The 27,324-nt window shown below is 42.3% G+C and overlaps 2 protein-coding genes and 1 long non-coding RNA gene across 5 annotated transcripts in view; 1 reads left to right on the forward strand and 2 right to left on the reverse strand.

Moving 5' to 3' along the window:
- Positions 1–2,639, forward strand: part of LOC119484812 — a 19,227-nt gene extending 16,588 nt beyond the window's left edge. For both annotated transcript variants that reach the window (XR_005206127.1, XR_005206126.1), the window contains exons 3-4: positions 1,191–1,289; positions 2,503–2,639. This is a non-coding gene — a long non-coding RNA (uncharacterized LOC119484812). The remainder of the gene's footprint in view (positions 1–1,190; positions 1,290–2,502) is intronic.
- Positions 2,640–4,041: 1,402 nt separating this feature from the next.
- On the reverse strand, positions 4,042–18,466 carry si:dkey-76b14.2 (DENN domain-containing protein 1C). 2 transcript variants are annotated; one of them, XM_037763906.1, is made up of 23 exons: positions 18,281–18,466; positions 17,307–17,371; positions 16,613–16,656; positions 14,503–14,552; positions 14,306–14,425; positions 14,123–14,192; positions 13,936–14,016; positions 13,777–13,842; positions 12,840–12,893; positions 12,635–12,745; positions 12,234–12,334; positions 12,109–12,154; positions 11,916–12,017; positions 10,395–10,520; positions 7,992–8,093; positions 7,536–7,626; positions 7,413–7,453; positions 7,272–7,322; positions 7,127–7,174; positions 6,898–7,005; positions 6,565–6,647; positions 6,246–6,459; positions 4,042–6,163 (listed from the first exon to the last, which is right to left on the reverse strand). In XM_037763906.1, the coding sequence occupies exons 1-23, from the start codon at positions 18,295–18,297 to the stop codon at positions 5,189–5,191; spliced, it is 2,766 nt and encodes a 921-aa protein (XP_037619834.1). In that variant the 5' UTR covers positions 18,298–18,466; the 3' UTR covers positions 4,042–5,188. The 2 variants fall into 2 exon arrangements, with proteins under 2 accessions (XP_037619834.1, XP_037619835.1); XM_037763907.1 differs by lacking the exon at positions 13,777–13,842.
- Positions 18,467–20,961: 2,495 nt separating this feature from the next.
- On the reverse strand, positions 20,962–25,769 carry zgc:65894 (uncharacterized protein LOC335798 homolog). Its single transcript, XM_037763910.1, has 5 exons — positions 25,519–25,769; positions 22,939–23,047; positions 22,732–22,842; positions 22,289–22,533; positions 20,962–22,199 (listed from the first exon to the last, which is right to left on the reverse strand). Exons 1-5 carry the CDS (start codon positions 25,573–25,575, stop codon positions 21,387–21,389), a joined length of 1,335 nt encoding a protein of 444 aa, XP_037619838.1. The 5' UTR covers positions 25,576–25,769; the 3' UTR covers positions 20,962–21,386.
- Positions 25,770–27,324: the final 1,555 nt, after the last annotated feature.

Below are 27,324 nucleotides of genomic sequence, written 5' to 3' on the forward strand. Positions count from 1 at the left end.
AATTGTTATTTATTATAAAAAATAATACATTGTACACCAACAACTTGGTAAAAAAATCTAAAATCTTCAAAATAAAATAAGGAAATAAAATGAAGGTGTAAACGTTTTTAATGCAGCAACAAATTGGTCAAAACTTAAAAAAATTCCAGTATATAATTTGTATATCTATATCTATATAAATATAGATATATATAACTGAATTGAATAGATCAGCACCATTGTCACTGATAACCGACCCAGCTGTTTGAGTCAGTATCGGCAGATATCTGATCCAGAATCAGTATAGGTGCATCCTTATTTTGGTGTTGCCTCTCCATGTATTAGGCTAACATATTAATGTATACACTCATTTACACTCAGACCCAGTCACAAAGGTTGTCACAGACACAGTAGAAATTGGTGTAATTTATTTGAATTTTCTGTACATTTTAACTGTTCAGCATTTTGGGTCTACAACCAACATTTCTTTTCCATTATCTAGCTATTAATTTGCCGATTATTTTCTTGTTTTGCCTATAAAATGTCAGTCACCGCTTCCTAGAGCGCAAGATGACAAATTCACATCTTGAAATCTCTGCAACATAAATATGTTTAATGTACTATAATATAAAAGGAAGACAAGCAACAAATCTTCAGATTTGAGTTTCTGGAACAAGCACATTTTTGGTATTTTGGTTCAAAAAGTGACTCAAAATGATTATGAAAATTGTAGCCAAGTTTTTTTTTTTCTCAAGAATTGTAGTGCAACTAGTCTACAAAGTATCCGAAATGCTGCAGCTCTTGTCTTGATTAAGTCGTGGCAGTGACATAATTGCTCCTCCTTTTAGCCGTCCTCCAGTCAGAGTTAGAGTTGATAAGATCTTTCTCCTGCTATTCAAAGCTCTTCTTCTGTGTCACCCGGGTCATCCGGCGGTGGGGTTTTTAAGTCTTTCTCTGTCTAACTGTCTGCACCAGACCAGACCCAGAGACACTGCAGGCATACCTGAGATGATGGTCTCTCCTCCCTTTTCTTATGCACGTGCAGGTTTACAGAAGCTGCCTTTTTTGTCACAATTTGTGTTGTATAAATAAAATGTGATTTGACTCTTAGTTCATGCTGACTAACCTATATGATCTTCATTTTTTCCTCTAAATCTGGGACAGTGATGTGACGGTGATTTGATCAAACCCTGATTTTTCTTTTTTTCCAGATGCCCCACTGTTGTTTCTATCTAACTGATGCTGTGTTGGCCCAGATGTGAGAACACAGGCCTCGCAGACCTGATCGATACTTTCTGTTCCTCTGGGAGGTGAGTTCAGACGAAACACTGTCGCGTGATCTCATCTCTGTGTGCGTGTTTGCTATCAGGGAGACTAGTAACTCTTTATTTTATGGGTTTGTTATTTCCTAGGACGTTTCCTGGAAAGAAGGATTGTATTTTTTGTACTAATTATAGGAGAAATATTAGGAAAAGCTCAGTTTAAATCCATGAAAATATTTATTCATGAATGATTATTCTCCATACATATTGATATACTTGTCTACAATAGGGTGATCAGATCCCAACAAACCAAATGTGGGACAGAGAGTAGGTTTGTTTGGGACAATGTGGGACACGTTACCAAGGCTGAGAGGTAGTCTACAATTTTGATATAATGTCTATCTAACTTAAATAATAAACATTTTTATTCTGCTCCTTATCTTGCAACATCTTGTGAGACTCGCATGAACTGTGTCTCTTTATGTCGTATTCCCCCCGTGTGAAATTAAAAAATAACTGGTAAATTTCACAAAAAACTCAGAATCGCCTTCCACCGGCTTATAAATACTTACAACTAGTTTCACAGTCTTTGTTGAAGCTGCTCTTCCTTTTCGTTGTGGTAGTTTCCATCATGTTCCGCCTAAATCTGCATAGCTTGTGACTTTGCGGTGGAAGGTCAACTTGCGTCTGACCCACGTGTGCGCAGTTTGATTGACAGCAAACACAGCCCCGTGATGACGGCCTTCCCAGCTTTCTTCACAGCCAATTGGATAAAAGCCAAATTTTAAAAAAGTGTCTGTCCTGCAGTGGTTTGACTTTTGGAAATTAGAGCCAGTGAAAATGTGGGACATCGTTTTCAATATGTGGGACAAGGGATAAAAATACCCACGTAAAATGGGACACCTGGTCACCCTAGTCTACAAATTGCACATTTTTGCATATTAAGCTGACCTGCTAAGCATTGACTCAATAAGTTATGCTTTTAATTTGAAGGGCACCGACTGAACACTCTCTCTGTTCTTTCTCCCCATATTTAGTGCCAAATTACACAGTTCTCTCCGGGAAACGTCCAAATGATTACATAGACTTTGACATGCTGCATCTGATCAATCAATAGTTTTATCTGGAGTTATACATTTACTGACTTGCTCTGCCTGACCTGTGTGCGACTCCCTCCCCAGCTGTCGGTCACCATGGCGACACAGGTGTTAATCCCACCTACGGTGTCGGTGTTTGTGTCCACCGTGCTGTCCCTGCTCAGCTTGGCTCTGCTGCTGCTGATGTGTGTCATCAGGAAGAAAAGGAGGACGGAGGGAACATACAGGCCCAGTGCAGAGGAGAGGAAACAGACGGCGTCGGCGGGATCTGAAAAACCTGGCCTGCCTCTCCCGTTGCCCAAAGAAGAACGCCTCATATGATGAACGTATAGAAGTGGACTCACCCTCCCATCACTTGGGTTAACCTGCGGATGGATACCTCCGGTCTTCTGACGTTGCTGTCCTCTGGGATGATCCGTGTTTGTCTTTTGCAACAGAACATCTTCCCTCTAAACACTGCCGCACCTTTTTATTCTTGGTGACAAAACACTGATCAGTCAATTCTATCACCCGATTCACTGCTTGAAAAGATGAAATATGTGTCATTCGAGCTTCCGATGTATTCCTTTTTTCAAAATAACTCACTCCCTTTATTCTGCCACGTAAGGAACATGAGCTGAAGTATATTTTGTATTTGTACAGAGGTTAGTATATTTTTACTGTACTGTGTTGTATTTATATATAAAACATAGTGTTTTACACTATTTCCAGTTATGAAGGATATTGATTAAAACACTGATAATGACTGATGCACTTTTATGTCGAGCTCTGAGAAACTCCATTTCTTAAAAAGAAAATCAGCATGTATGGTACATAAGGTGTTCTGTTAATAAACCAGGAATGTGCACACCTTCTGTCTTGGATCATTGAAGCCATTGGAGGAATGTTAATGTTCAAAATGTTTAGTTTATTAAGTTATTCAGATTCTGTGAGAAGACGTACCAAAATATGCAATACTTCATTTGTCAGTTTTAGCTGATGCAGTACATATCTCTCTTACACACACACACACACACACATATTCATGTATCAGTGATAAATGGGCCATCATACAGTAGCTGATATGCAAAACATTAATTGTCCTCACTGCTGGAGAACTTCTTTATTTCAACCGTGCCGCCTAGTTGCCTTAATTGCAGGTGCAATTAATTTCATCAAGTATACAATATGCAGACAAATAAACCAAAATCGGTTTAAATATTTGCTAAATCTTGGCCGTATGTTTTCCTTATTGTCAACAAATGCCATGAAAAGACCAAAAACTATTACAAACACATCAGTGAGCCACACTGTGTCACCGGGCTACATGCTCCTTCATTACGATGAGCGTACACAATCCTGCTGCTGTAAATATTGTGCCTTCAAATGAAGCTTGTGTTTACAACATGGGAAGTCGTGTACACGATATGCTTGACGTTCAAGTGGTTAAGTGGTGAGAACACCGCTGCTAAGCAACGGCAATATTAACGTTACTGTCGGTGTCTAGAAGCCACAGAGGCTAACAATTTAGCAAGCGGGTAACATAATGCAGGAAAAGCATAAAGGCATAATGACAGAGGGAAAAGATGAGGCCGTAGGGAATATCAACATTTTCCTCAGACCTATTATAAAATCACAAAGAAAAACAATATACGACTAAAATTAACTTATTATGCACCGAAAAATTTACTTCCATGGCCTCCGCCATTTCTGACATGGTCAACAAATACGTCACAACTCGTGAACTCTAAGCTTTCAGAAACTTTCAACTTACGAGGTCGTGAATACCACAAGAGGTTCATATGGACTCTTCTCGTGAACACAGTAAACACGACCCCATTTGAAGGCATCAATACTCACCCGCGCACCAAATCTGTGGCTGATAATAGTCCACAACAAAAGCACTATTTACTCCAGTTTGTGTAACATTTGCTTAAAGTGTTCAAAGTTTTGTGAGGTCACAGTGACCTTTGACCACCAAAATCTAATCAGTTTATCTTTTCGTCCAAGTGGACATTTGTGCCAAATTTGAAGAAAATTCCATCCAGGTGTTCCTGAGATATTGCGTTCACGAGAATGGTACAGACGGACAGTCGGACAACCTGTAAACATAATGCCTGCCTCCACGGCTGTCACCGGTGTGGAGACATAAAAATGAAACTATGGCTTCGTCTGAAATCACATACTATGCACTACATACTCAATTCGTGTACTATCGTTCAACATACTTTTGTGTGAATAAACAGTAGTATGGATCTTTTTGGACGCACCGAGCAATAATTTACGTCGTCACTTCCTGAGAGCCTCCTTGCTGGTTGGAAATGTGTAACCATGGTAACCCGTGCCAACCTCATGAGACCAAAACGACGATTTGTGAGAATTAAAGTCTGAACGAGTTTTAAATATATATTCCGCCTAGCAAAGTGAAATCTTATACTTACAGTTAAATTGAAGCTCTAATGACGTTACAGAGCTGTCTGGCAAAGTCTGTTATGAATGTTGTTGTCACTACCGCATTGCATTGTGGGATATTTATGCTGCTGTAGTGTCCAATATTTCACCGTAAATAGTCTGCAATTTGCGCACTATTGGTTTCATACTAAGGTTTCGGACATACTAAAATATCTCACATACTGTTTTAGCGTACTAAATACCATGTTAGTATGGAATTTCGGATGCAACCTATATATTTGTGACCCATTTTTCTGAGATTAACATCTGTAATAGCAACAAAAGGGCTTGGGGCAGAGAATCACAGACAGGCAGGAGAAATCAGAGTACTGAGAGACAAACTTACACATTGCTCATTTTGGTATTTTCATGGGATTTTGTTGAAAGTAAGGCAAACTAGAAAGTCACCAGCCTCACCCTTTAAACTTCAAATCTCTTCTTCAGTTCAGACACTCTGATTAAAGGCGGGTCTTCCTCCTCATGTCCCTCTGAGCATTTTTTCTCTTCTGAGTCACACGGTGGCCGCGTTTGTGCGTTCTCCTTGCTCCGAAGCATGTTGCAAGGTCTCCCAGGTTCAGCCAGTTCCTTGATCTTGGACTTCACCTGAAAGCCCTGGCTATGCGCCTGAGACTGGAAGCGTGCTACAGCAGACAGCACTTTCGGAGGAGAAGGAGTCGGCCTCTCCTCCTGCTCTTCTTTCTTCACTGCTTCTTCACTAATTTTCTCTTGACCTGCTGGAGGTTTAGGGTCATCGACGAGACTCCGAGGCTCAGGAGAAGCTGTGGATTTCAGATTGTCCTCCTCCTCAGCGTTGGGATGATGGGGATTCAGTTGGTTTAGAGTCACCTCTTCACCTTTGTCCTCCTGCTTCTCTTTTCCCTCTTCTTCTCTTGCTTCACCTCTCTGCATTTCATTTGTCCCTTTTTCCACCTCTTGTCCCTCAGCTACCTCCTCACCCTGATTTTGCTCATCTTCCCTCTTTTCTTTCAACCCTTCATCCTCTCGCTTCTCAGTCATTTCCTTCACAAGGTCCTCTCCTAAACTCACTCTCTTTTCTTGACCCTCTTGCTTCGTCTCTTCCTCTAACTTCACTTCCTTAAAGTTATTTCCGTCGTCTATTTCTTCTTCTTCTTGGTTCCCGTTTATTTCTACCTTCACTTCTTCCTGTTTCTCTCTGACCTCCCTCTGTCTGCTTTCTTGCTCCCCCATTTCACACGCTGCCAGCAGACTCTCTGTCCCCACCTCCTCTGGTACGCTGGTGTCCAGGCACAGCCAATCGGAGTCCTCCGTCAGGTTTGACAACTCCTCTGTGGTTTCCAGATTCCAGCTGTGCAGGCTGCCACTGCCGATAGACAGAGACAGGCTCTCCTGGCTGGGGTTGCCTGGAAAACCGACCTGGAAAAACACAACAGCCGATGTGAGACCAAAAATCACATTTGTGTGTGTGTGTGTGTGTGTCAGTTCCTCATCTTCTTACCTTCGTGATATAGTCATGGCTGTCTGGTCCAAACAGATCCAGGCTGCGTGTCCCGTACAGCAGTCCGCGCTCGTGGCAGCTCCGGGAGCTGAGCGTGTCAAAGATCTCCCCCAGCAGATCCATCTCCTCCGGGTCACACAGCAGCGAATCTTCCCCCTCTTCTTCATCCTTCTGGAGCTCAGAGTCCGGCTCGACCAGGGGCCCAGACACAGCTCTGATAACAAACAAAGAATGGCAAAAACAACAAAATACATATTCTTATCTTGTTCCTGGGGTTTTTCCACATTTCTCCATCTCTCAGTTTCTCTCTGACTCTCACCCATCCCATGTGTCTTCAGTGTCCTGCAAGTCCCCCTCGTCTCCGGGAGCCCTATGTTTGAGAACAGGCCGACGGGGACGTGACTGACGTAGAAGCAACATAGAGTAACAAAGCAAAGGGATAGCAACACAACATTCAAGACAGATGTTGGGGTGAACCACAATAAAGCGATAGAAATGGAGCAATAAAGGGTGCAAAATAGCACAAAGAAGCAGTGCAGGACAGTAGAGTAAGAAGATTAGGTGTAATAAGGAGCATACATGTGGGGGGTATCTGTTTTGATTCTATAAAATATTTAGAATAGATATGAGATTGTTTTGAGAGAGATCTCACCCTCCCAAAGTGTTGTGTGATTGGCAGGCGGTTCTGCAAGCAGTCGGATTGGGCACGGCGGTGCGACACAGATCCTCCTCTCTGAAGGGCGTGGTCTTCATTGTGGGCCTGCATCACACACACACACACACACACACACACACACACACACACACACACACACAAGGAAGAAGTATTATAGTAAAACCACAGCAGAATTGGATTCAATCGAAGCAAAACGCTGACCCACCTTGTGCATCAGCAGGTTTTTCAAACCAGACCTGGCGAGACCTTTGGCCTGGGAGAGATTAAAATCATTATGAGTTGTTTTTGTTGACTTAGATTGAATTCACTTGCTCTCCTCCCGGCAAAAAAACACCTTGGCCTGTACTCACCCTCATGTTTGCTTTGGACTTCATGTTAAGGATGAGCGCTCCTCCCCCTTTCTGTCAAAAGTACAAGGGCATCTGTGTCGCACTTTTCAACAATACGGGAACAAACTTCACACTGTTTCATTAACGATTCAAAGAACTTACCTTTAAATTCCCAACTAACTGTTGATAAGATTTGCTTCTCCCTATAAACGGACAGAAACACAATGGGAAGAGGATAAGTGGTAAGTGAGTAATAGGAAATTTCACACCCACACAGATACACACCTGCAGCTGTTTCACACTTCAAGATCTCCTCCTCAAAGAGATCATCTGGTTCCGTCTCTTTGTTCAGAATATCCAGGCGGCAATCGATGAACTAAAAGAAACCCAAATATTTGATAATTTTTTTAATTATTTGATCAAAATATATGTATAACATGAAGTTTACTTGGTCCCACTGACTTCTCAACTGATTTATCAGTTATTTGATCAACCAACATACAACCAACATACAGTTCTGTGGCTTTAATCGAGTAAAACATATAAATACCAAGTCTGAAATAGCAACCAACACCTAGTCCATTAAATTAAGAATCTGCATCAAAGGATGTCAAAGACTTTTAATAATAACCAGCTACAACATTTCACTTCAATGCTCTGCCCAACAAGCCCTTCTCCAGTGTTGTAGTTGCATTATCTGTCCAGCAGAGGGCAGTAAATGACACGAGGCACAGCACGTACCTGTTTGAAGGACTGTAAATGAATGGCACTCTGTAGGAACTGCCTCATACTGGCAGACTTGTGATCTAGAAACAGTTCCTCACTGAAATACATCTCACCCTCCTGCAAAGAGAGAGATACAGAGAGAGAAAGGCACAACAAAAGAGAAGAATGAGTCCCAAAAATACATACAGACATATAGAGATGCCTATAGAAATGACCAAAATAGAAATGCAAGGAATACAAAACGTTTTAACAAACTATTAATTATTTACTCCGCTGTTGTCATGTTTATTATAAGAAACTTAAAGGTCCCGTGAGTAGAATCATATGGCAAGCCATTTTAACATTTAATAGCTAAGCTTGACTATCCGGAATTAACATTAAAGATATACACAATTTCATTTTGACTAGTCGTAATTACATTGTGACAAGTCAGAATTCTTATTCAAGATATCTGACTATAAGACCTGATATATGACTCATGCTCATGAAAGGCTTCCCATTGGATATTGGCCCAACAAAGCATCTGAACAGTGTTAGCAGCTTTTGCTAACTTGGATAGTTCGGTAAAGTTGGAAAGATATTCACAGATTCAAACTTCCGGGACAAATAACTCCTAAGCGAAACATTGTTAAAACTGAAACAACAGCTCTTACTAACCGTAGTAAGGTAGACAACGAGCTATAACCTCATTTTAATCAAAACGAGCCGTCCTCCGAGCTGGACACAAAAATTGGTCTCTAAATGCCATGAAATAGAAAGAGCTCATCATCAAGGAATTTGTAGCCAACGAGAGCTTTGTTCGCTAGAGCTGTGGTAGAAATTTACAGCGTACTGTAGATTTATTGTCTCCAGACACACTTTATGAACCCATACGGCTGCAGTGCAGTGCCATAGTACTGAATGTTCGAATAGCTTCCGCCTCCCACTTGCCATAGCTGCTGACATAATTACAGATATCTGCATCGTCATTTCGCGTAGTCAAAACTCTAATTCAAGATATATATGTAATTACATTTTGACTATCCCTAACTCCAGTTTGAGAGATCTACAGCGTCGTTCTGACGTCATTCAAAATTTAATTTAAGATATCTAAAAATGACAATGTAGATATCTTCAATTGAGGGGAATTAAAGATATCTTGAACTGGAATTACGACTAGTCATAATTAAGTTGCGGATATCCGTAATTCACATTGCGGATTTCTGCAACTGAATTGTAGATATCTGTAATGACAAACCCCATACACATGAATGGCAAAAGTAGTTTGAATCGTACTCATCAAAATGTAATTACGGATATCTAAAATTAGAGTTTAGCCTAGTCAAAATAGAATTAGGGATATCTTGAATTAGAGTTTGGACGTTTTGACAAAATGACGTTGGAGATATCTCTAATGAATATCCTGTCTAGCTATTAAATGTTTAAACGGCTTGCCATAAGGATCTGGCAGTATCTAGCGGTGAGGTGAGGAGATTGTAACCAACTGAAGCCTCTCCAGAGTGCCAAGCGTGTTGGAGAGTTACAGCGAATGAGCCAGTAGAGTGAAGGTACATACTCTGTCCTTTCCACGCTTTCCATTCATTGTCTATGTAAGCAGCCGTGCAATGCATTCTAGTAGCATGGCGGCGCAACTCGAGAGACGGACCGTCATGTCGCCCAATCCTCATTTGCATAAAGTTGAGGGCTAGTCTACTTTATGCAAATCACAGGCGTCCGACACGAACCGCCGCCTCTGGAAACGCCCGAGAAACCTTTCAACTAAGCGTTGTAGATTCAAAATAAAGACAGATTCAGCAAATGCACAGCTTATTTCTTGCATAAAATGAGTTCAGAAACACATTTCGGTGAACTATTTTTATGAGACTATTTTTGAAGAGAAGAACGAGCCGCCATATTGTTTCCGGTTTGAGAGCTGGGAGCAGCAGCCCATGAGGGAAAGCGTTCATCCAATCAGGTGCCTAGTGCCTTGTGTCTCGTGGCAGCCCATCAAGCGTCCAATGCTGGGAAGCGAGGCGATCCCTCGCGATAAAAAACGCCTCTATGGACACGTACCATGACTGTATATAAGGGAAGTTAGTGGTGAAGCAAGAGAGAGAGAGAGAGAGCGGCAGCAACAAGAGCGAGTAACGTTATCTGCCCAAGCAGGAAAAGTTAAGAGTTTGGTTTGTCTGCTCTGGGCTAATGTAGAAACACGGCGGTGCAACATGGCGGCCTCTGTGGAGAGGACCCGCTCCCTATGTAGATATAAACATCTCATTCATTCAAGGTAACGAAAACACAATGATTCCTGGTTTCAGGTGATTATACACTAAAGAAAACATACTTATTAATATTACATTCCATTTCTGCCAATAGATCCCCCTAATTGTTACCCACTGGTCCTTTAAGTGTTAATAATAAGCCTTTTGAGTGACTGACCTTGTGACTCTGCAGCGCGTCCCTGTAGCCTCCGAACAGCAAAGCCTGAGCTCTCAGGAACGCCCTTGAGACACCACACCCAGGAGACACCGCCTGTCGCTTCAAACACGCCTTCAGCCCGGACATCTGGAGACATGTTTACATTTATATCTGTTATATAAATCAAGACCAACTGCTGCTGCTCAATAACAACGATGACGACAACACCATTTGATTAAGAGAACACGAGATAGAAGTGTGAAAGTGCTACGGGGAATAAACTTTTTTGTCATTTTGCCTTTGTTAGATCATTGATCGTATAGAGCGATAGGAAACATGGGAAGAGGGATGGGGGGAGGAAATCTAGCGAAAGCCCCTGACCGTGTTCATACCACTGAAACTGCAGCTGATAGGCCGTTTCCATTGCAGGATTTTACAGGAACCATTCCAGGACCTCAAGAATCTTGCTGTGTTTCCATCAGAGGAGCCAGGGTCTAAATTTGGTTGCTCTGCCACAGTTCCTGGCCCCAAAACCTCCCCGCTCTGAGGGTAGCACTTTTGGATTGCGCATGAACTATTGGGACAGAGTTTTTTAAATGCTGATCATCACTGATTAAACTCAAATGTCCAGCTGCTACATTGCGTAGGCTATTGTGTGCAGAATTTATTCACACAATAAACAAACACCGTGTGACCTCATGTGTTAAAGTCAGTGGGCTAGCTCCAGTTCTGAAAAGTGAAGCCAATGCTGAAGTGCCTTAACCTTGCATTCTTTCTAACAGCCAGCAGGGGGCGACTCCTCTGGTTGCAAAAAGAAGTCCGATTGTATAGAAGTCTATGAGAAAATGAGCCTACTTCTCACTTGATTTATTACCTCAGTAAACATTGTAAACATGAGTTTATGGTCTCAATCGCTAGTTTCAAGTCTTCTTCAATACAGCATTATGTTCATTTAGTAAATTACTATGGCTACATTGTGATTGACAGGTCGCTCTCACGATGTTGTCCTGTCTGGGTGCTGTCCGTGTTTTTGTCTTACAGCTTTAACCCTTTCACGGTGTGTTTTCAGTTCATGAAACTTAATTATAACCTTTTTGGTTGCCTAAAATTGACCTATTCAGCATTCAGTTGTATTTAGCTCCACCCTCTTTCTGGTTGCAAAAAAAACAAGATGGTGACGGCCAAAATGCTGAACTCGAGGCTTCAAAACAGCAGTCCATAAACCAATGGGTGACGTCACGGCAACTACGTCCACTTCTTATATACAGTCCAGTCTATATGGTTAAAGTTGTTGTTCTTCGTGGTTCTACAGATGAGTTATAAATGCAAGCAGGAGTGCACAAAAGGGACTTTTACTTCATGGTTTATTTCCTGAGTTTAGTTCCTGTGGCAGGACACCTGGACCCTTTAACTAACAAGCATAACTGATTCTGTGGTACAGACTTCATTTAAATAACATAGTGGGAGACGACAAAAAGACATTCATAAAGTCACACAAACCCACATCAGTATTTATATTTATTACAGTAGACGATGTATTACCACGTCTGAAGGTATCCTTTTTAGGTCTTCAAAGGGGGTTTCCAGAGTGTTTGTGTCCACATTCAGAATCACAACTTCCTCCAACCCACGACTCCTCACCCGCTGCCAGACAGACACAGAGACACAGTATGATCTTTTGGGGACAAACCTGCTAGAAGTGAGTGACTGTAGATTGTTTCAATCAGTAGTTTACCTCAGATAGACTGGTGTGGACCCCTATTAGGTAAGGCATAGGTGCACTGTAACCAAATAAAAAAATGTGAATTCATTGAAGATGGATGGATGGATAGATATAGATGAGATAAATATATTTCTTACCAGCAGTAGTCCAGTAGATGGGGTGGCAGGACAGGGATGAAGATGTGTTGCCAGTACATGGGGTATAACACGGCACTGAGTGCATGCACGCAAGACGTCAGCTACACACAACACAAAATGGACGACTGTTTCAGACAACAACACACAAGACACACAAGCCTTTCTCTGTGGTCTGCCATAGGCCATATATGGTGGCTAATTTGTGACTTCATGGCAGCACAATGGAGATTATTCTAGTCGCATTCAGCAGAAGCTAAAGTGGTTTCTGTCTCCACTGGTGTTAGGTGAATGTTGAGGGGTGGGAGTTGGGGTTAGCCATGTGTCAAATATGGTTAGGGGGATTTTTCAGAGAATGAAAATGCATCTGCAGACAGATATAGAAAAACAAAAATGTGTCTCACAGTGCTGAGTTTGCTGGCAAAGATGAGGATGCGTCTCTCAAATAGCATGCTGGCATAGAGCTGGAGCAGGTTGCCCACATCTACGGCCACAATCAGTTCTGTCAAGTTCCTCTGGTGAACACACAGACAGACGCATATCAGTGTACAAAATCCCAACTGCTGTATAAGATATGAACCTGAGTTTAGTTTAATCTTCCATACTCACATTTTCAGGAATGGAAGGGAGACTTCTGGGGTCTGGAGCGATGAAATATGGAACCTGGTCAAAACGAATGAAACAAAAACATTAATGAGAAAAGTGGGGAAATTGAATGTGCTTTTGTTGGTTCAGCTTTCAACATCATACAGACATGCGTGCATTACAGGTTACAGGATCAGACTTTAGGTTTTCATTCCAAAATTCTGATAATGCTGTTGTTAGATGCAAGCTAATATCTTACTGTAACATGACCTTAAAGTTATAATAGTTTTTAATAATTAAATAAATTTAATAATTTTCATGAAATCTAAACCCATTTTTGATAGAATTTATGGCAGCCATTTTTCCTGCAATATAGCCATTCAATGTATTTACATTCATGAATTACCTCTCTATATAGAAGTTTTCATTGTTAGTTGCCTTGACTCTGATTACACCATATTAGAGCTGTACTAACTTACTGCTAATGCAAATACCAAGAATTCTTAGCATTAAATCAGACTTGCTGTTACCACGGTAACCACGGGTGTCACCAAATCAATCAGGACTGAAATCGTATGGATAAAAAAATATTTTCACACCATAGAATTGTTTCAGATGAATAAATGTTTCTTTCAAGCGGATAATTTGTTATGTTGGAATGAAACAATCCACAAGATAAAACCAGCTGCAGCTTTCTTGTAAGACAAAACATTTGCTGTAGGGTCAGTACAGTGCAATCATGGGTTATTCTTTATGGATACATACAGTCAACAGTTCCAAAGGTCATAAATGGCAGACGTTAGTGCAAATTGTGTTAAGTTTGGCTCAAACAGAGGGGTGAGTGACGAGGTTTTAGTCCACACACATTTGGTTTAGCCATCAAGCACAGACAGCTAAAGTTTTCCAGCGGGAGTTAGTCTCGGCCGTTATTCCAGACCACATGAACCCCTGCGGGACTCACCCCCTCTTTTCTCTCTGGGTGTTCAACAGGATGGGACACCTCTGTGCTGACCAATAGCTGCTCTCCCTCAGAAAAAAACACAACACGCTAACCACTGACAGAAAACAACCATAAAGTCAAGTGTGACTCCTGGTTCTCATTGGATAATTAGACATTTACCATCTGCAGAGTGACAGATCCGGCTGCCAGTGGTAAGGGCTGCTTGTAGAGCGCAGCCAGCAGCGCCTTCATCTCATTGGTCTGTTGAGAACATGATGGTCGACGTTATGTTAATGACTCAAGAGTGTGTGGATAAGAGACTAATGGAGAGATACAGAAAGATTACACACAAGCAATGGAAACTCACCTGTCCTTTTGTGAGGTAATCAGCCAAGTTGTTGAGAAGTTTGTAAAACACTTCAAACCATGGAAGATAACTGCAGTCAAATTGATGAAAAAGGGTTTTCATTATGATTTTGAAGGCATGGTTCAACTTGGCATGAGAATTACTCTTTCAATACCCCCCTCACACACATTCACACAGATGTACCTGAGTATGCAAAGGCAGGTTTGTGTGTTGTTGGTGAGACGGCAAAAGCCAAACCTCTGGCATCCCCCAAGGTCAGTCAAAACAAAGGTAAAGTGCTGCACGGCCACTCCCTCCCTCGCTCTGTGCAGATGAATGTAATGAGTGAGAGGTGGACATGTAAAAAACACAGACGTTGAGTAAAGACAGTTTATACTCACCTTTGTATGTCATACGGGAAGCAGAACCTGGGTAATATTTGACAAGACTCCTGGAGTGGGAGAGAAGTGTGTGTGTGAGATGACTACATGCTAGTGGCTCTGTGAGCCTGTACTGCTAACATATTCACAATGACAATGACAATGTTAATGTGTTAATAATGGCAGGTATAATAGCATTAACCACAAATTAAGGCTGAGGGATGGTTAGTAGTTTTGCAGGTATTTAAATCCAATACCCCAGGAAGACCGCTGGGCTTTGAAGCAAATTTTCATAGTGGCCAAACTGGGTCAAACCAAACCAAACCATAGAATTACAACTTCCGGGTCGGTCACGTGACGCCATTGGGCCCAAAACGACTTTGGTTGTGTCCGAAATTCCATACTAACATGCTAGTTAGTAGGCTAAAACAGTATGTGAGATAGTTTAGTATGTCAGAAACCTTAGTATGAAACCAATAGTGCTCGAATTGCAAACTATTTCCGGTGAAATATTACAGTATGCAACGCTGGACACTACGGCGGAATAAATAGCCCACAATGCAATGCGATAGGGACGACAACGTTCATAACGGACGTTGTTGGACAGCTCTGTAATGTCAATAACTCTTTAATTTAACTGTAGGCTAAGTATAAGATTTTATTTTGCTTTGCGAAGTACATATTTTAAATTAGTTCAGACTTTTCACAAACTGTTGTTTTCGTCACATGAGGTTGGCACGGGTTACCATGGTTACACGTCTCCAACCGGCAAGGAGGCTGTCAGGAAGTGCCGACATAAATTACAATTCAGTGCGTCCGAAAAGATACATACTACATTTTATTCACACAAAAGTATGTTGAACGATAGTGCACATATTTAGTCTGTAGTGCATAGTATGCGTTTTTTTGGACACTAATGGCCGAATCCAGAGTTAATTGTGCTGCCGTTCATGCGAATGAGCCCGAGACCGAGCGGCACAGATGATGGCACTACATGAAATATCAGGGGATCACCAAAGTTTGATGTATTCTCATACAACGGTTCGTTTGATATCTTACGAAAAAGCTAGCTTCTGCTTTTTCTTTCGTTTTCCTACGAATGTCCAGCAACATGTGTCAATTTACGCTTGTTACATACATACAGTCTTTTCATAATAAACTTCTGTCTTCACAGGAAACAGCTTCCTTGAGTTTAGGCAAGAAAACTACTTAGTTAGGTTTAGGAAAAGATCGCTCTTTTTATGACCTGGCTCACGATTCAGGAATTACCCACAAATTAATTTCGTTGGATATACACGAATTACAGCGCATTACTTTTTGTGTACAGCTACGAACAGTGTCTGAGACCAGCCTGCAAAGTTATTACAATTTATCATAAAGGGGATATGTCTGTACCAAATTTCATGGCAATGCATCCAATAGTTGTTGAGACATTTCACTCAAAACTACAAATGTAAACCTCATGGTGAAGGTAGATGAAAAGTCTGGGGATCACCAAAGTTATTAGGATTCATCCTCTGAGGACCATAAATGTCTGTACAAATTTCATAGTAATACATCCAATTTTACTACAAGACCCTACTTGTACTTGTACTACTTTATGTTTTACCTGGCATAATGAGCAATACATTACGTGTGGTATCATGGCCATAATACTAAACATTTTCAATTAAGCATACACACTTGTTTACCAATACTTGAGAATAGATATTGTACACAGATATCTGCCACTTCTCATACATACAGTATATATATGTATATATATATATATATATGCAACTCACCAAGAAGCAATTTACTGTTAATCTTGTTTCTATTTTTGGCATTGTGTATATTTTGGATTTTGTGAACTTTAGATATCTGTATTGATATTTTATATATGTGCACTTTATATTTGCACTATTTCCTACTTTGTACAGCTGCTGCGAAACAATTTCCCTCTGGATATATACAGGTCTATCTTATCTTAATAGTTGTTTAGTCTGAACCAAAGTGGTGGACCGACCAACATTGCAATCCCTGAGCCACACCGCTATCGCTTGTCTAAAAACAAGCCACTTAGATCGTTTCAACATGACAATACATCCACAAATATTGTATCTTTCCAGGAGCAGGAGACATAGGCGGCTACCTCATCACTGAAGTCCTCTGGAAACTGAAACAGTACACCAGGATCTATAACATTAAAAAGAATGAATGAATGAACATCATGGCTAATACTCCAAAACAAACTAGGTCTTGTAAGTGTTTACAAAGCAACAATGAGTGAAATATATAGAAGATATGTGGCGACATATCATTAAAAATGGGCAAATTAAATACATGTTTCAAGTCATAAAAAGTATTTAGCATTTTGAACCCCTTCAGCTGCTCAGTGCGTCAGATTATCACAACACGCTCCGATCTGGCTCAAGTGTGACTAGACAGGCTGTGTGGTTTTTTGGATCACATGACAGGAAGTATGAGCAACTCTCAGCTCAGCAGAAACACCTTGACATACACTAAGTCTCATCATCGTTATCATTTTATAACACTTGTGTTGCTTTGTGTTATGAATATATTATATATGAATATGTTTGAATTTTCAGATGGTAGTTACAGATTGTAGGAAAATGACAAGAAGAAGGTGAATAGAGTCACAGGAAGAATTTGAGGAACAATTTTTTTATCAACTTCTCTGTTGCTGACAAATCACTCTGCATATCTAAACAGACCTACGACAGACAACACACACTTCTAGTACTCCAGAGAGGCTGAAACACAAGCTGGGAATCACAATCATTTCAAACATTGGCCCAGTTGTGCCACAGGAAATGAAGACTCACCTTTGTCTCTGGCTACGGGACAAGTTGCTTCAAAGAACCAGTAGAACGTTCGCTCAGGGTTTTGTCTGATAGGAAAGAGATTCACAGCAGCACTGATGTGAGGTTCTCCTTACAGTGTGTTACTCATCAAAACATGTCGTCAGTAATACAGAGATATTCCAGTGAATTAGCCCAACATTTAGCACATTACTTAAATCATAATTTCACAAAACCAGAAGATTTTGCACTAAGGATGTTATGAAAACTACTGTTAAAGACAAAGGTAGGTAAACTGGGATATATCTAGAGAGAGTTACGTGCAGTGGTGGAATGTAACTAAATACATTTACTCTAGTACTGTACTTGAGGTACTTGTACTTTAATTGAGTATTTCCATTTTATGCTACTTTTTACTTCTACTCCACTACATCTCATATTGTACCTTTTACTCCACTACATTTATTTGATGATTTAGTCTCTATTACTTTGCAGATTGAGATTACAAAATATCATTCAACTACTAAATTATGATGTATTACTATATATTAAACTCCACAGCAATATATAAAGTAGTAAAAACCGGCTCCAGATTTACCAGCTGCAACATTAACATATTAATGTATCAATAATTATAATACCATTTTTTTATATTATATTGATGCTAATAAGTTTGTACTTTTACTTAAGTAGAATTTTAAATGCAGGGCTTTTACTTGTAACAGAGTATTTTTACACTCTATTGTTGCTACTTTTACATAAGTAAAATATCTGAGTATTTCTTCCACCACTGTTGAGTGTGATTACATTCAAATAAATTTGTCATGAACATTTTCAGGTCTACCATGAAGTGTACTGTATGGCAACACATAAAAGCTAACAGAGTTGCTGCAGGAAACTTCCTGTGCAGTTGTGAGAGGAAGTAATAAAAACCACAAGAACAGACTGACGGGCAGAGTGATGATGGAAGTCGAACAAAAATGACACGATTAACTCACTTCAGTCTGGATCCCATGCTGTCTGGATGTGTCTGTGTCCATGTGTTTGTCCAGCAGGGCAGAGGTCTTCAGCAGCAGGTGTTATTAGATGACAGTCATACCCCTGATCTGATGTAGCAGAGGTGGAAACGAAGGCAGACAACGGTGGTAACAGCAGTCTGCTCAATCAGCGCAGTCAGAGTGACAGAACACTTCCTGATCTATGTCAGTATGCGTGTTGTGTCAGTGTGTGTATATGACGTCTGTTATAAGAAGCCACATCTCCAAGCTCTCAGCATTCACACTCACTTCTCTTGTTGTTGTGTTGATGTTTTTCCCCCCTCTATTAACTTTAAAACTTTTCATCTATTTTAAAAATCAGTAGCCATCAGGTCAAAAGGTGGTGTTTAATTACAAAACACACATCTTGTGTATCTGTCCAAGTTATGTGTCATCTTGGACAATGTCTTCCACCCACTCCACGACGTGCTGCTCAAACACAGGAGTACATTCAGACCAAGACTCATTCCAACGAGATGCACCACAGAGCACCACAGGAAGTCACTCCTGCCTGTGGCATGGACTTATTTCACCCATCAGCTGCTATATACAATACTGACTCATTTATATTAAAGTTTTCAAAAAAATGACTTGCTCCCGCACACACTTTTCTCTGCTTTATTAGTCAACGTTTCGGTCAACAAGGACCTTCATCAGGACATTAAGAAGATAAAACGGTGGTGTGTGTTCTCTTTTAAACACCACCAAATCAATGTGATTGGATGATTGGAAGTGTCTGCCATCCCTATTGGTTGAGGTCACATATCCATTGCACCATGAAAAAAAACAGGAAGAAAAGAGAGGAAAAATACATGTCAAACAAAGAACATCAAACATACTTCACTATTGAAGGAAAACACTAATAATCTTACCATACATTATCACATGGCACATGATCATAAGTATATAAAGTTACATATTAAAAACATTGCTTGGTCAATTTACTAACAGTAACTCAAACAACAAGATCAAAATGCCAAGCCATCATCATTACAATTAAGTAGAAGTTCTATATTTCACAGACATACACTCAAATCAATCATTTATATTTAACACACTTAATAGATCCCACATCTCAGCATTTTGTATTTACTTTTTTTACACTGTGGTTATATGCTATATATTGCACGCCTTAATGCAAATATTTGTACATATTTCATATTTTTATTTTCTCATTTTTCTTATTTTTAATTTAGTACTTATATTTCTTTACATATATATTTTGTTTATATTGTAGCATTATGTACACATTGCAGCATGATGTACATAATTTACATCTTACATACTCCTTTATTTCTTTTTTCTTACATTTCTTATGTTTATACCAGGGATGCATCGATACCAATACCGAATCGGATATTGGGCCGATACTGACTCAAATAGCTGGATCGGATATCTGTGACAGTGGGGTCAATCTATTCTATTCTGCGATTTATATACATACATGATATACTAATTGGAATTCCTGTTTAAATTTTGACCAATTTGTTGCTGCATTAAACTAATTTGCAGCATTAATTTTGAAGAGTTGAAGTTGCTGGTGCACTATTTATTATTTTGATAAGAAATAACAATCAGGTAATTTGTATCTATGTATTTATTTGTTACATTTAGTTTTACAATGTTAGGAAAGCAAGGTTTAAGTCAAGCCTGTTGTTGCCTTTAACATAAAAGAATGATCCCAGTCACTTCCACATAGTGAGGCATGCAGCTTAGTAATTACACACTGGTATCGGATCGGTACTTGGTATCGGCCGACTCTAAAAGTCGGATTGGTGCATCCCTAGTTTATACAAGAGCAACTGTAACGCCCCGGGGATCAATAAAGCATTTCTGATTTTGATTCTGATTCTAATTTACACCAGCAGCTGCAGGAATAATCAAGTTATAGAAATAGCATTTCTGCTCAGTGACCTCAGTGAGATTTGCATAAAAAAATTTCCCTTCAATCCTCCACTTTTGATTTCATTTTTCATTCATCTATGCATATAACCAGGAGAACTACTACTGGCTGATCAAGCATAATAGAAAGAGAAACTGTCATTAACACTCACAGCCGTGAGACAAACGGTCTCCACAACAGCAGCAGCTTAACGTAGTGTATCAAGAACAGGATCTGTTTATCGCTTAATATGTACAGAAAGACATACATTATGTCTTTATATGTCTTTATAGTCTACATGGAAAGCTGACTGTGATGGTGTGTCTTGCAATTGCTCAAATAGACGTGCTTCAAAAGCCTCTGCTTTTACGATAATGAAGTATTTCTGACATTACAGAGCATTTGGTGTTTCAGGTTTCATATTGCACAACTGAGTGAGGCAGTAAACTCATAGATCTCATTGCTGCCTCCCAGTGGTGAGCAAGCACAACTGCCTAATCTGTAGACAATGCAGGTCTCCATTTTGGTTTGCCTTCATACTCTGACATCTTGAGTAAAACTAGAAAATGAATTACGCATCATCAGAGGTTTTTGATACTCCGGTTGGTCTATTTCAATCATAAGGAGTATTTTATACATATATTTATAAAATAAATCTCAAGAGTAAGGGTTTAATTATCTCCTTATATTGTTTGTATTTCATTTTAAAATGTATTACAATTCAAAATGTAGCATAAAGAACATCAAACACACAAGGGGATATTTTTCCAACAAATTTATTTCAATCAAATTTGCGTGACTTGAACAGTTTAATTGAATACTTGGCCCAGGTACAGTTTGACTGATGGTGAGAAATGAAGATAAACAGAAAGCTACTGACAAAAGACCACAAGCACACCTTTTTTAGCTACGTCTATACGAGCACCATGATGGGAGAGTCAATTTATTGTTGTGAATCCTACTCTAGCTAGGAGGGGGAAGGGGACCGACAATGGAAGAGGGAGGAAAGATGCAGAGAGAAGAGCAAACAGAAACATTGTGAGGATAAGAGAAGAGGGAGAGGAGAGTGAAACAAAAGTCAGAGAGAGAGAGAGAGCAGAGAGCAGAGTAGGAGTGGGATAAGTGGATGGATTGTTGGATGGAGTTATGACGAGTGCAGTTGAGAAATGGTGATTGATTTTAGCCTTAGGCCACTTCCTCTTCTCCCTCCTCCTCAAACTCTCCCTCCTCGGCCGTGGCGTCCTGGTACTGCTGGTACTCGGACACCAAGTCGTTCATGTTGCTCTCCGCCTCTGTGAACTCCATCTCGTCCATGCCCTCGCCGGTGTACCAGTGGAGGAAGGCCTTGCGGCGGAACATGGCGGTGAACTGCTCGGAGATGCGCTTGAACAGCTCCTGGATGGCGGTGCTGTTGCCGATGAAGGTGGCGGCCATCTTGAGCCCGCGGGGCGGGATGTCGCACACGGCCGTCTTCACGTTGTTGGGGATCCATTCCACGAAGTAGCTGCTGTTCTTGTTCTGCACGTTCAGCATCTGCTCGTCCACCTCCTTCATGGACATGCGGCCGCGGAACACGGCGGCCACGGTCAGGTAGCGTCCGTGGCGCGGGTCGCAGGCGGCCATCATGTTCTTGGCGTCGAACATCTGCTGCGTGAGTTCGGGGACAGAGAGGGCTCTGTACTGCTGGCTGCCTCGGCTGGTGAGGGGGGCGAAGCCGGGCATGAAGAAGTGCAGACGGGGGAAGGGCACCATGTTGACGGCCAGTTTGCGGAGGTCAGCGTTGAGCTGGCCGGGGAAACGCAGGCAAGTCGTCACACCGCTCATGGTGGCCGAGACCAGGTGGTTGAGGTCTCCGTAAGTGGGTGTGGTGAGTTTGAGGGTGCGGAAGCAGATGTCATACAGGGCCTCGTTGTCGATGCAGTAAGTCTCGTCTGTGTTCTCGACCAGCTGGTGGACAGAGAGGGTGGCGTTGTAGGGCTCCACCACTGTGTCCGACACCTGGAGGCACAAAACGCAAAAGGTCAGCGGGGATAAAGAGCCAGAAAAAATAAAACATAAAAAGCAACAGTACGACGTGATGACTGTACCTTAGGAGAGGGCACCACACTGAAGGTGTTCATGATACGATCGGGGTACTCCTCGCGGATCTTGCTGATGAGCAGAGTTCCCATACCAGAGCCGGTGCCACCGCCCAGGGAGTGTGTAAGCTGGAAACCCTGCAGGCAGTCGCAGCTCTCGGCCTCCTTCCTCACCACGTCCATGACTGAGTCCACCAGCTCGGCTCCCTCTGTGTAGTGGCCCTTTGCCCAGTTGTTACCGGCTCCACTCTGGCCTGGAAGGAAAGGGTTCATTGAATATTCAACCTTATTAATCCCGTCAAATGGTCTTCATTTAAACTTAAATTTAAACTCATTTAAAAATAGTTTCTCTCTAATATGCTGATAATTAAAATGACCTTTCCTTTTCCTATAATAACCAACATATGTGTGTGTGTGTGTTTGTGTGTGTGTGTGTGTGGCTGATCACGTACCGAAGACAAAGTTGTCGGGTCTGAAGATCTGTCCGAAGGGGCCGGAGCGGACAGAGTCCATAGTGCCTGGCTCCAGATCCACTAAGATGGCCCTAGGCACGTACTTCCCACCTGGAACACAAATGCATCATGCGTCAAAACCGTTTTTTTTATCCTAAAAGAAAAGACAGACTATTAGAACACCACGTTGTTGTTAACAGTCCTGACCTGAAGCCTCGTTATAGTAGACGTTGATTCTGTCCAGCTGCAGGTCGCTGTCTCCATGGTAGCTTCCTGTTGGGTCGATGCCATGCTCATCACTGATCACCTCCCAGAACTGCACACAGGTTGATGATGCGTTGGATTAGCCAGAAACCAGTTAATAAGAACTTGCATAACACAGTCTGAATTCATGCAAATTTCCTGCCTTCAGTAGCTGATTGACAGATAATTAAAAACTAATTTGATGATCGAATTATCATTTTTAATGCAAAAAATGCAAACCGTTTGCTTGTTCCAGCTTCTCAGCTGTGCCACTCTTCTCTGTGTGGAATTTGGACTGTTGGTCATACACAACTAGGGATGCACCGATCCGACTTTTTCAGTTCCGATACCGATAACGATACCTGGGCTTTGGGTATCGGCCGATACCGAGTACCGATCTGATACCAGTGTTTAATTAATCAGCTGTTTGCCTCACTGTGTGGAAGTGACTGGGATCAATCTTTTATGTGTAAGGCAACATCAGGCTTGACTTAAACATCGCCTTTCCTAACTTAGTAAAACTAAATGTAACAAATAAATAGATATACATTTAGTGAATTTTGTATTTATTATTAAAATAATTAATCGTACACCAGCAAATTGGCAATAAAATTAGAATTATAATTCAAGTGTAAACCTTTTTAATGCAGCAAATTGGTCAAAACTTAAAAAGGAATTACAATTCCAGTATATAATATATATAGTATATAAACATAGAATTGAATTTAATAGATCGGCCCCATTGTCACCAATACCCGATGCAGCTATTTGATTCAGTATCGGCCCGATATCCAATCTGGTATCGGTATCGGTGCATCCCTACACATTTGATGGTCGAATAATCATTTAGGGGGCTGCGCGGGGGGGTGCACCATCGCCTCACAGCAAGAGGGTCGCAGGTTCATATCCGGCTTTCTGGACCCTTCTATGTGGAGTTTGCATGTCCTCCCCGTGTTCACGTTGTTTTCTCCGGGTTCTCCGGCATCCTCCCACAGTCCAAAGACATGAGGGTTAATCGTTTTACTCTAAATTGCCCTGTGGGTGTGAATGTGAGCGTGAATGGTTGTCAGTCTATCTCTATGTGTCAGTCAGCCCTGTGATAGTCTGGCAACCTGCCCAGGGTGTACCCCGCCCTCCGTCAGCTGGGATCAGTCTCTGATAGATAGATAGATACCTTCAGTAGATGGGTTGATTGTCGTCTGAAATTAGGCTGACCCCATTATTTGATGCAGTAATAAAATACCAAGGATTTATTTTTTCATTGCAATTAAATATGTCCTTTATGTGTGTGTTGAAAAACTGCATGTCATGCTTGGATCCCTTCTATGTGGAGTTTGCATGTTCTCCCCGTGTTAGCGTGGGTTTTCTCCGGGTTCTCCGGCATCCTCCCACAGTCCAAAGACATGCAGGTTAATCGTTGACTCAAAATTGCCCTGTGGGTGTGAACATGAGCGTGAATGGTTGTCAGTCTCTATGTGTCAGCCCTGTGATAGTCTGGCAGACCTGTCCAGGGTGTACCCCGCCCTTCCCTTCGCCCAACGTCAGCTGGGATCAGTCTCTGATAGATAGATAGATGGATACCTTCAGTGGATGGGTTAATCTTCATTTGAAAATGAGGCTGAGCCCATTATTTTGATGCAGGGTTGGTAATAAAATACCAGCCTATTAGGATTTATTTTTTCATTGCAATTAAATATGACCTAATATGTTTGTGTTGAAAAACTGCATGTCATGCTTGGGACCCTTCTATGTGGCGTTTGCATGTTCTCCCCATGTTAGCGTGTTTTTTTTCTCCGGGTTCTCCGGCATCCTCCCACAGTCCAAAGACATGAAGGGTAATCGTTGACTCTAAATTGCCCATAGATGTGAATGTGAGCGTGAATGGTTGTCTGTCTCTATGTGTCAGTCAGCCCTGTGATAGTCTGGTGACCTGTCCAGGGTGTACCCCACCCTTCGCACAACGTCAGCTGGGATCAGTCTCTGATAGATAGATAGATAGATAGATAGATCCCTTCAATAGATGGGTGGATCTTCATCTGAAATTAGGCTGAGCCCCATTATTTGATGCAGTAATAAAACACCAAGGATTTATTTTTTTCATAGCAATTAAATATGACCTAATATGTTTTGGAAAAAAACTGCATGTCTGCACCCGGTGTCTGAGCCGCACCCCTCCCTCTCTCTCTCTCTCTCTCTCTCTCTCTCTGACCACACACACACACACACACACACACAGTCTAGGTGTCGTCGTTCATTTTAAAGGGCATCATCCTCCTCCTCAGCCTTGGGGGGATGTCTCTGCTTGCCACCGCCCATCCCAAAGGATCCCAAAGGATGCTATTGTGCTTTCAGCCTTCAGTCTTCGTACACAACCCTCTCCCCTCCACTGTGTGTGTGTGTGTGTGTGTGTGTGTGTGTGTGATGACCTATTTAGTATTTCCTGTGGACAACATGGCCTCTTAAACAGGGCGACACGTAGACAGGCATTTAAAACACTGGATCCATCCACACAGCGCGGCTCACAGGTTTAGATGTGTTTCATACCTTTGCTCCAATCTGGTTCCCGCACTGTCCGGCCTGCAGGTGCACGATCTCACGCATGTTGTCGGTGTGTGTGCGTCGAGAGTCTCAGGTGATAAACAAGAGGAAAGATCAGCTGATGGCTAGTCTGGTAGTTCTGCTGTCGGGTCCTGGGCCTCCCGGTTGTTCAGTTCGCAGTGTGGCTGGCTGAATGGCGGAGGAGCTGTGTGCGCGGCTGTAAGCTCTCTCTCTCGCTCTTTCTCTCTCTCTCTCTCTGTGTCGTCTCGCCCTTCCCTTTAGTCTGCGGCTGCGCTGTTCATCCCGGTGCTGCAGCATGACGTCATCTCCATGACAACGGAGAACCGGGCACAACCGGATAGTATCGGGCCCGGCCGGCCTGCTGCCTGCCTGGGCTGGATTTGTTGGGAAACCGCTCGTTGTTGTTGTTGGGATTGGATTGGATTGGATGTTGAGATCATACTGTGCTGGGGAGGAGGATAAACGAGCCAGATTAACGTTCTTGTTAAAGCTTGATTGTGCTGACATCAGCATGTGATGTGGAGGAGTTAAAACCTCTTATTCCATTCGCCATCTTTCTCCAGAGGGGGAGGGGAGGAACAGCAGGGCCGCTGAGAGACATCTGGAGACCAGGAGGAGGAGCTGCTCGGTGGTACCCAAACCCCCCCACCCCAAAAAAATAAAATACAAATTAAACAATAAAAAATACAAATATTTGTTTAAATAAATATTTGTTTAAATATTTGTATTTGTAAGAAAAAAGAACTGTTCAATTAGTCACACACAATGCTTCGTCCACACGGGGAACATCAGGAGCATGTGGCGGCTGCCTCGCTTCACGGCTGCGTGCGTGATTCACAGCTGCGGGCTGCGTGATTCACGGCTGTGTGATTCACGGCTGCGTTCGTGATTCATGGCTGCGTGCGTGATTCGTGGCTGCGTGCGTGATTCATGGCTGCGTGCGTGATTCATGGCTGCGTGCGTGATTCGTGGCTGCGTGCGTGATTCATGGCTGCGTGCGTGATTCGTGGCTGCGTGCGTGATTCACGGCTGTGTGCGTGATCCACGGCTGCGTGCGATTCAAGGCTGCGTGATTCACGGCTGCGTTCGTGATTCATGGCTGCGTGATACACGGCTACTTGACTGCGTGACTCACGGCTGCGTGTGTGATTCATGGCTGCGTGCGTGATTCACGGCTGTGTGCGTGATTCACGGCTGCGTGCGTGATTCACGGCTGCGTTCGTGATTCATGGCTGCGTGATACACGGCTACTTGACTGCGTGACTCACGGCTGCGTGCGATTCAAGGCTGCGTGATTCACGGCTGTGTGCGTGATCCACGGCTGCGTGCGATTCAAGGCTGCGTGATTCACGGCTGCGTGCGAGTCACGGCTGCGTGATTCACGGCTGTGTGCGTGATCCACGGCTGCGTGCGATTCAAGGCTGCGTGATTCACGGCTGCGTGCGTGATTCACGGCTGCGTGCGTGATTCGTGGCTGCGTGCGTGATTCACGGCTGTGTGCGTGATTCGTGGCTGCGTGCGTGATTCACGGCTGTGTGCGTGATCCACGGCTGCGTGCGATTCAAGGCTGCGTGATTCACGGCTGCGTGCGAGTCACGGCTGCGTGATTCACGGCTGCGTGTTTCTGCTGCTGCAGCTGAATGATATGATGATCTTCTGCGCACCACGGGCACTCCATGCGCTGACTGTGACTGAATGTTGTGTTAATGACGTCCGTGCAACCAATCAGGTGATGACAGACGAGGATCATACCATCAAGCAGGGAGGGGCGGAGGTGCGCGGTGCGCTGAT

This window comes from Sebastes umbrosus, chromosome 3, assembly GCF_015220745.1.
Source record: "Sebastes umbrosus isolate fSebUmb1 chromosome 3, fSebUmb1.pri, whole genome shotgun sequence".
Taxonomy (NCBI): Eukaryota; Metazoa; Chordata; class Actinopteri; order Perciformes; family Sebastidae; genus Sebastes; species Sebastes umbrosus.

Excerpts from the sequence above, each read along its gene's own strand:
- si:dkey-76b14.2 (XM_037763906.1), bottom strand. Across the intron at positions 7,454-7,535 it reads GAAGTGTGAAACAGCTGCAG|GGAGAAGCAAATCTTATCAA; the intron begins GTGTGTATCTGT and ends GTCCGTTTATAG. Across the intron at positions 6,460-6,564 it reads ACTGAAGACACATGGGATGG|AGCTGTGTCTGGGCCCCTGG; the intron begins GTGAGAGTCAGA and ends GTTTGTTATCAG.
- zgc:65894 (XM_037763910.1), bottom strand. The coding sequence starts at position 25,575 with ATGCGTGAGATCGTGCACCTGCAGGCCGGACAGTGCGGGAACCAGATT. Across the intron at positions 23,048-25,518 it reads GGAACCAGATTGGAGCAAAG|TTCTGGGAGGTGATCAGTGA; the intron begins GTATGAAACACA and ends ACCTGTGTGCAG. Across the intron at positions 22,534-22,731 it reads ACCCGACAACTTTGTCTTCG|GCCAGAGTGGAGCCGGTAAC; the intron begins GTACGTGATCAG and ends CTTTCCTTCCAG.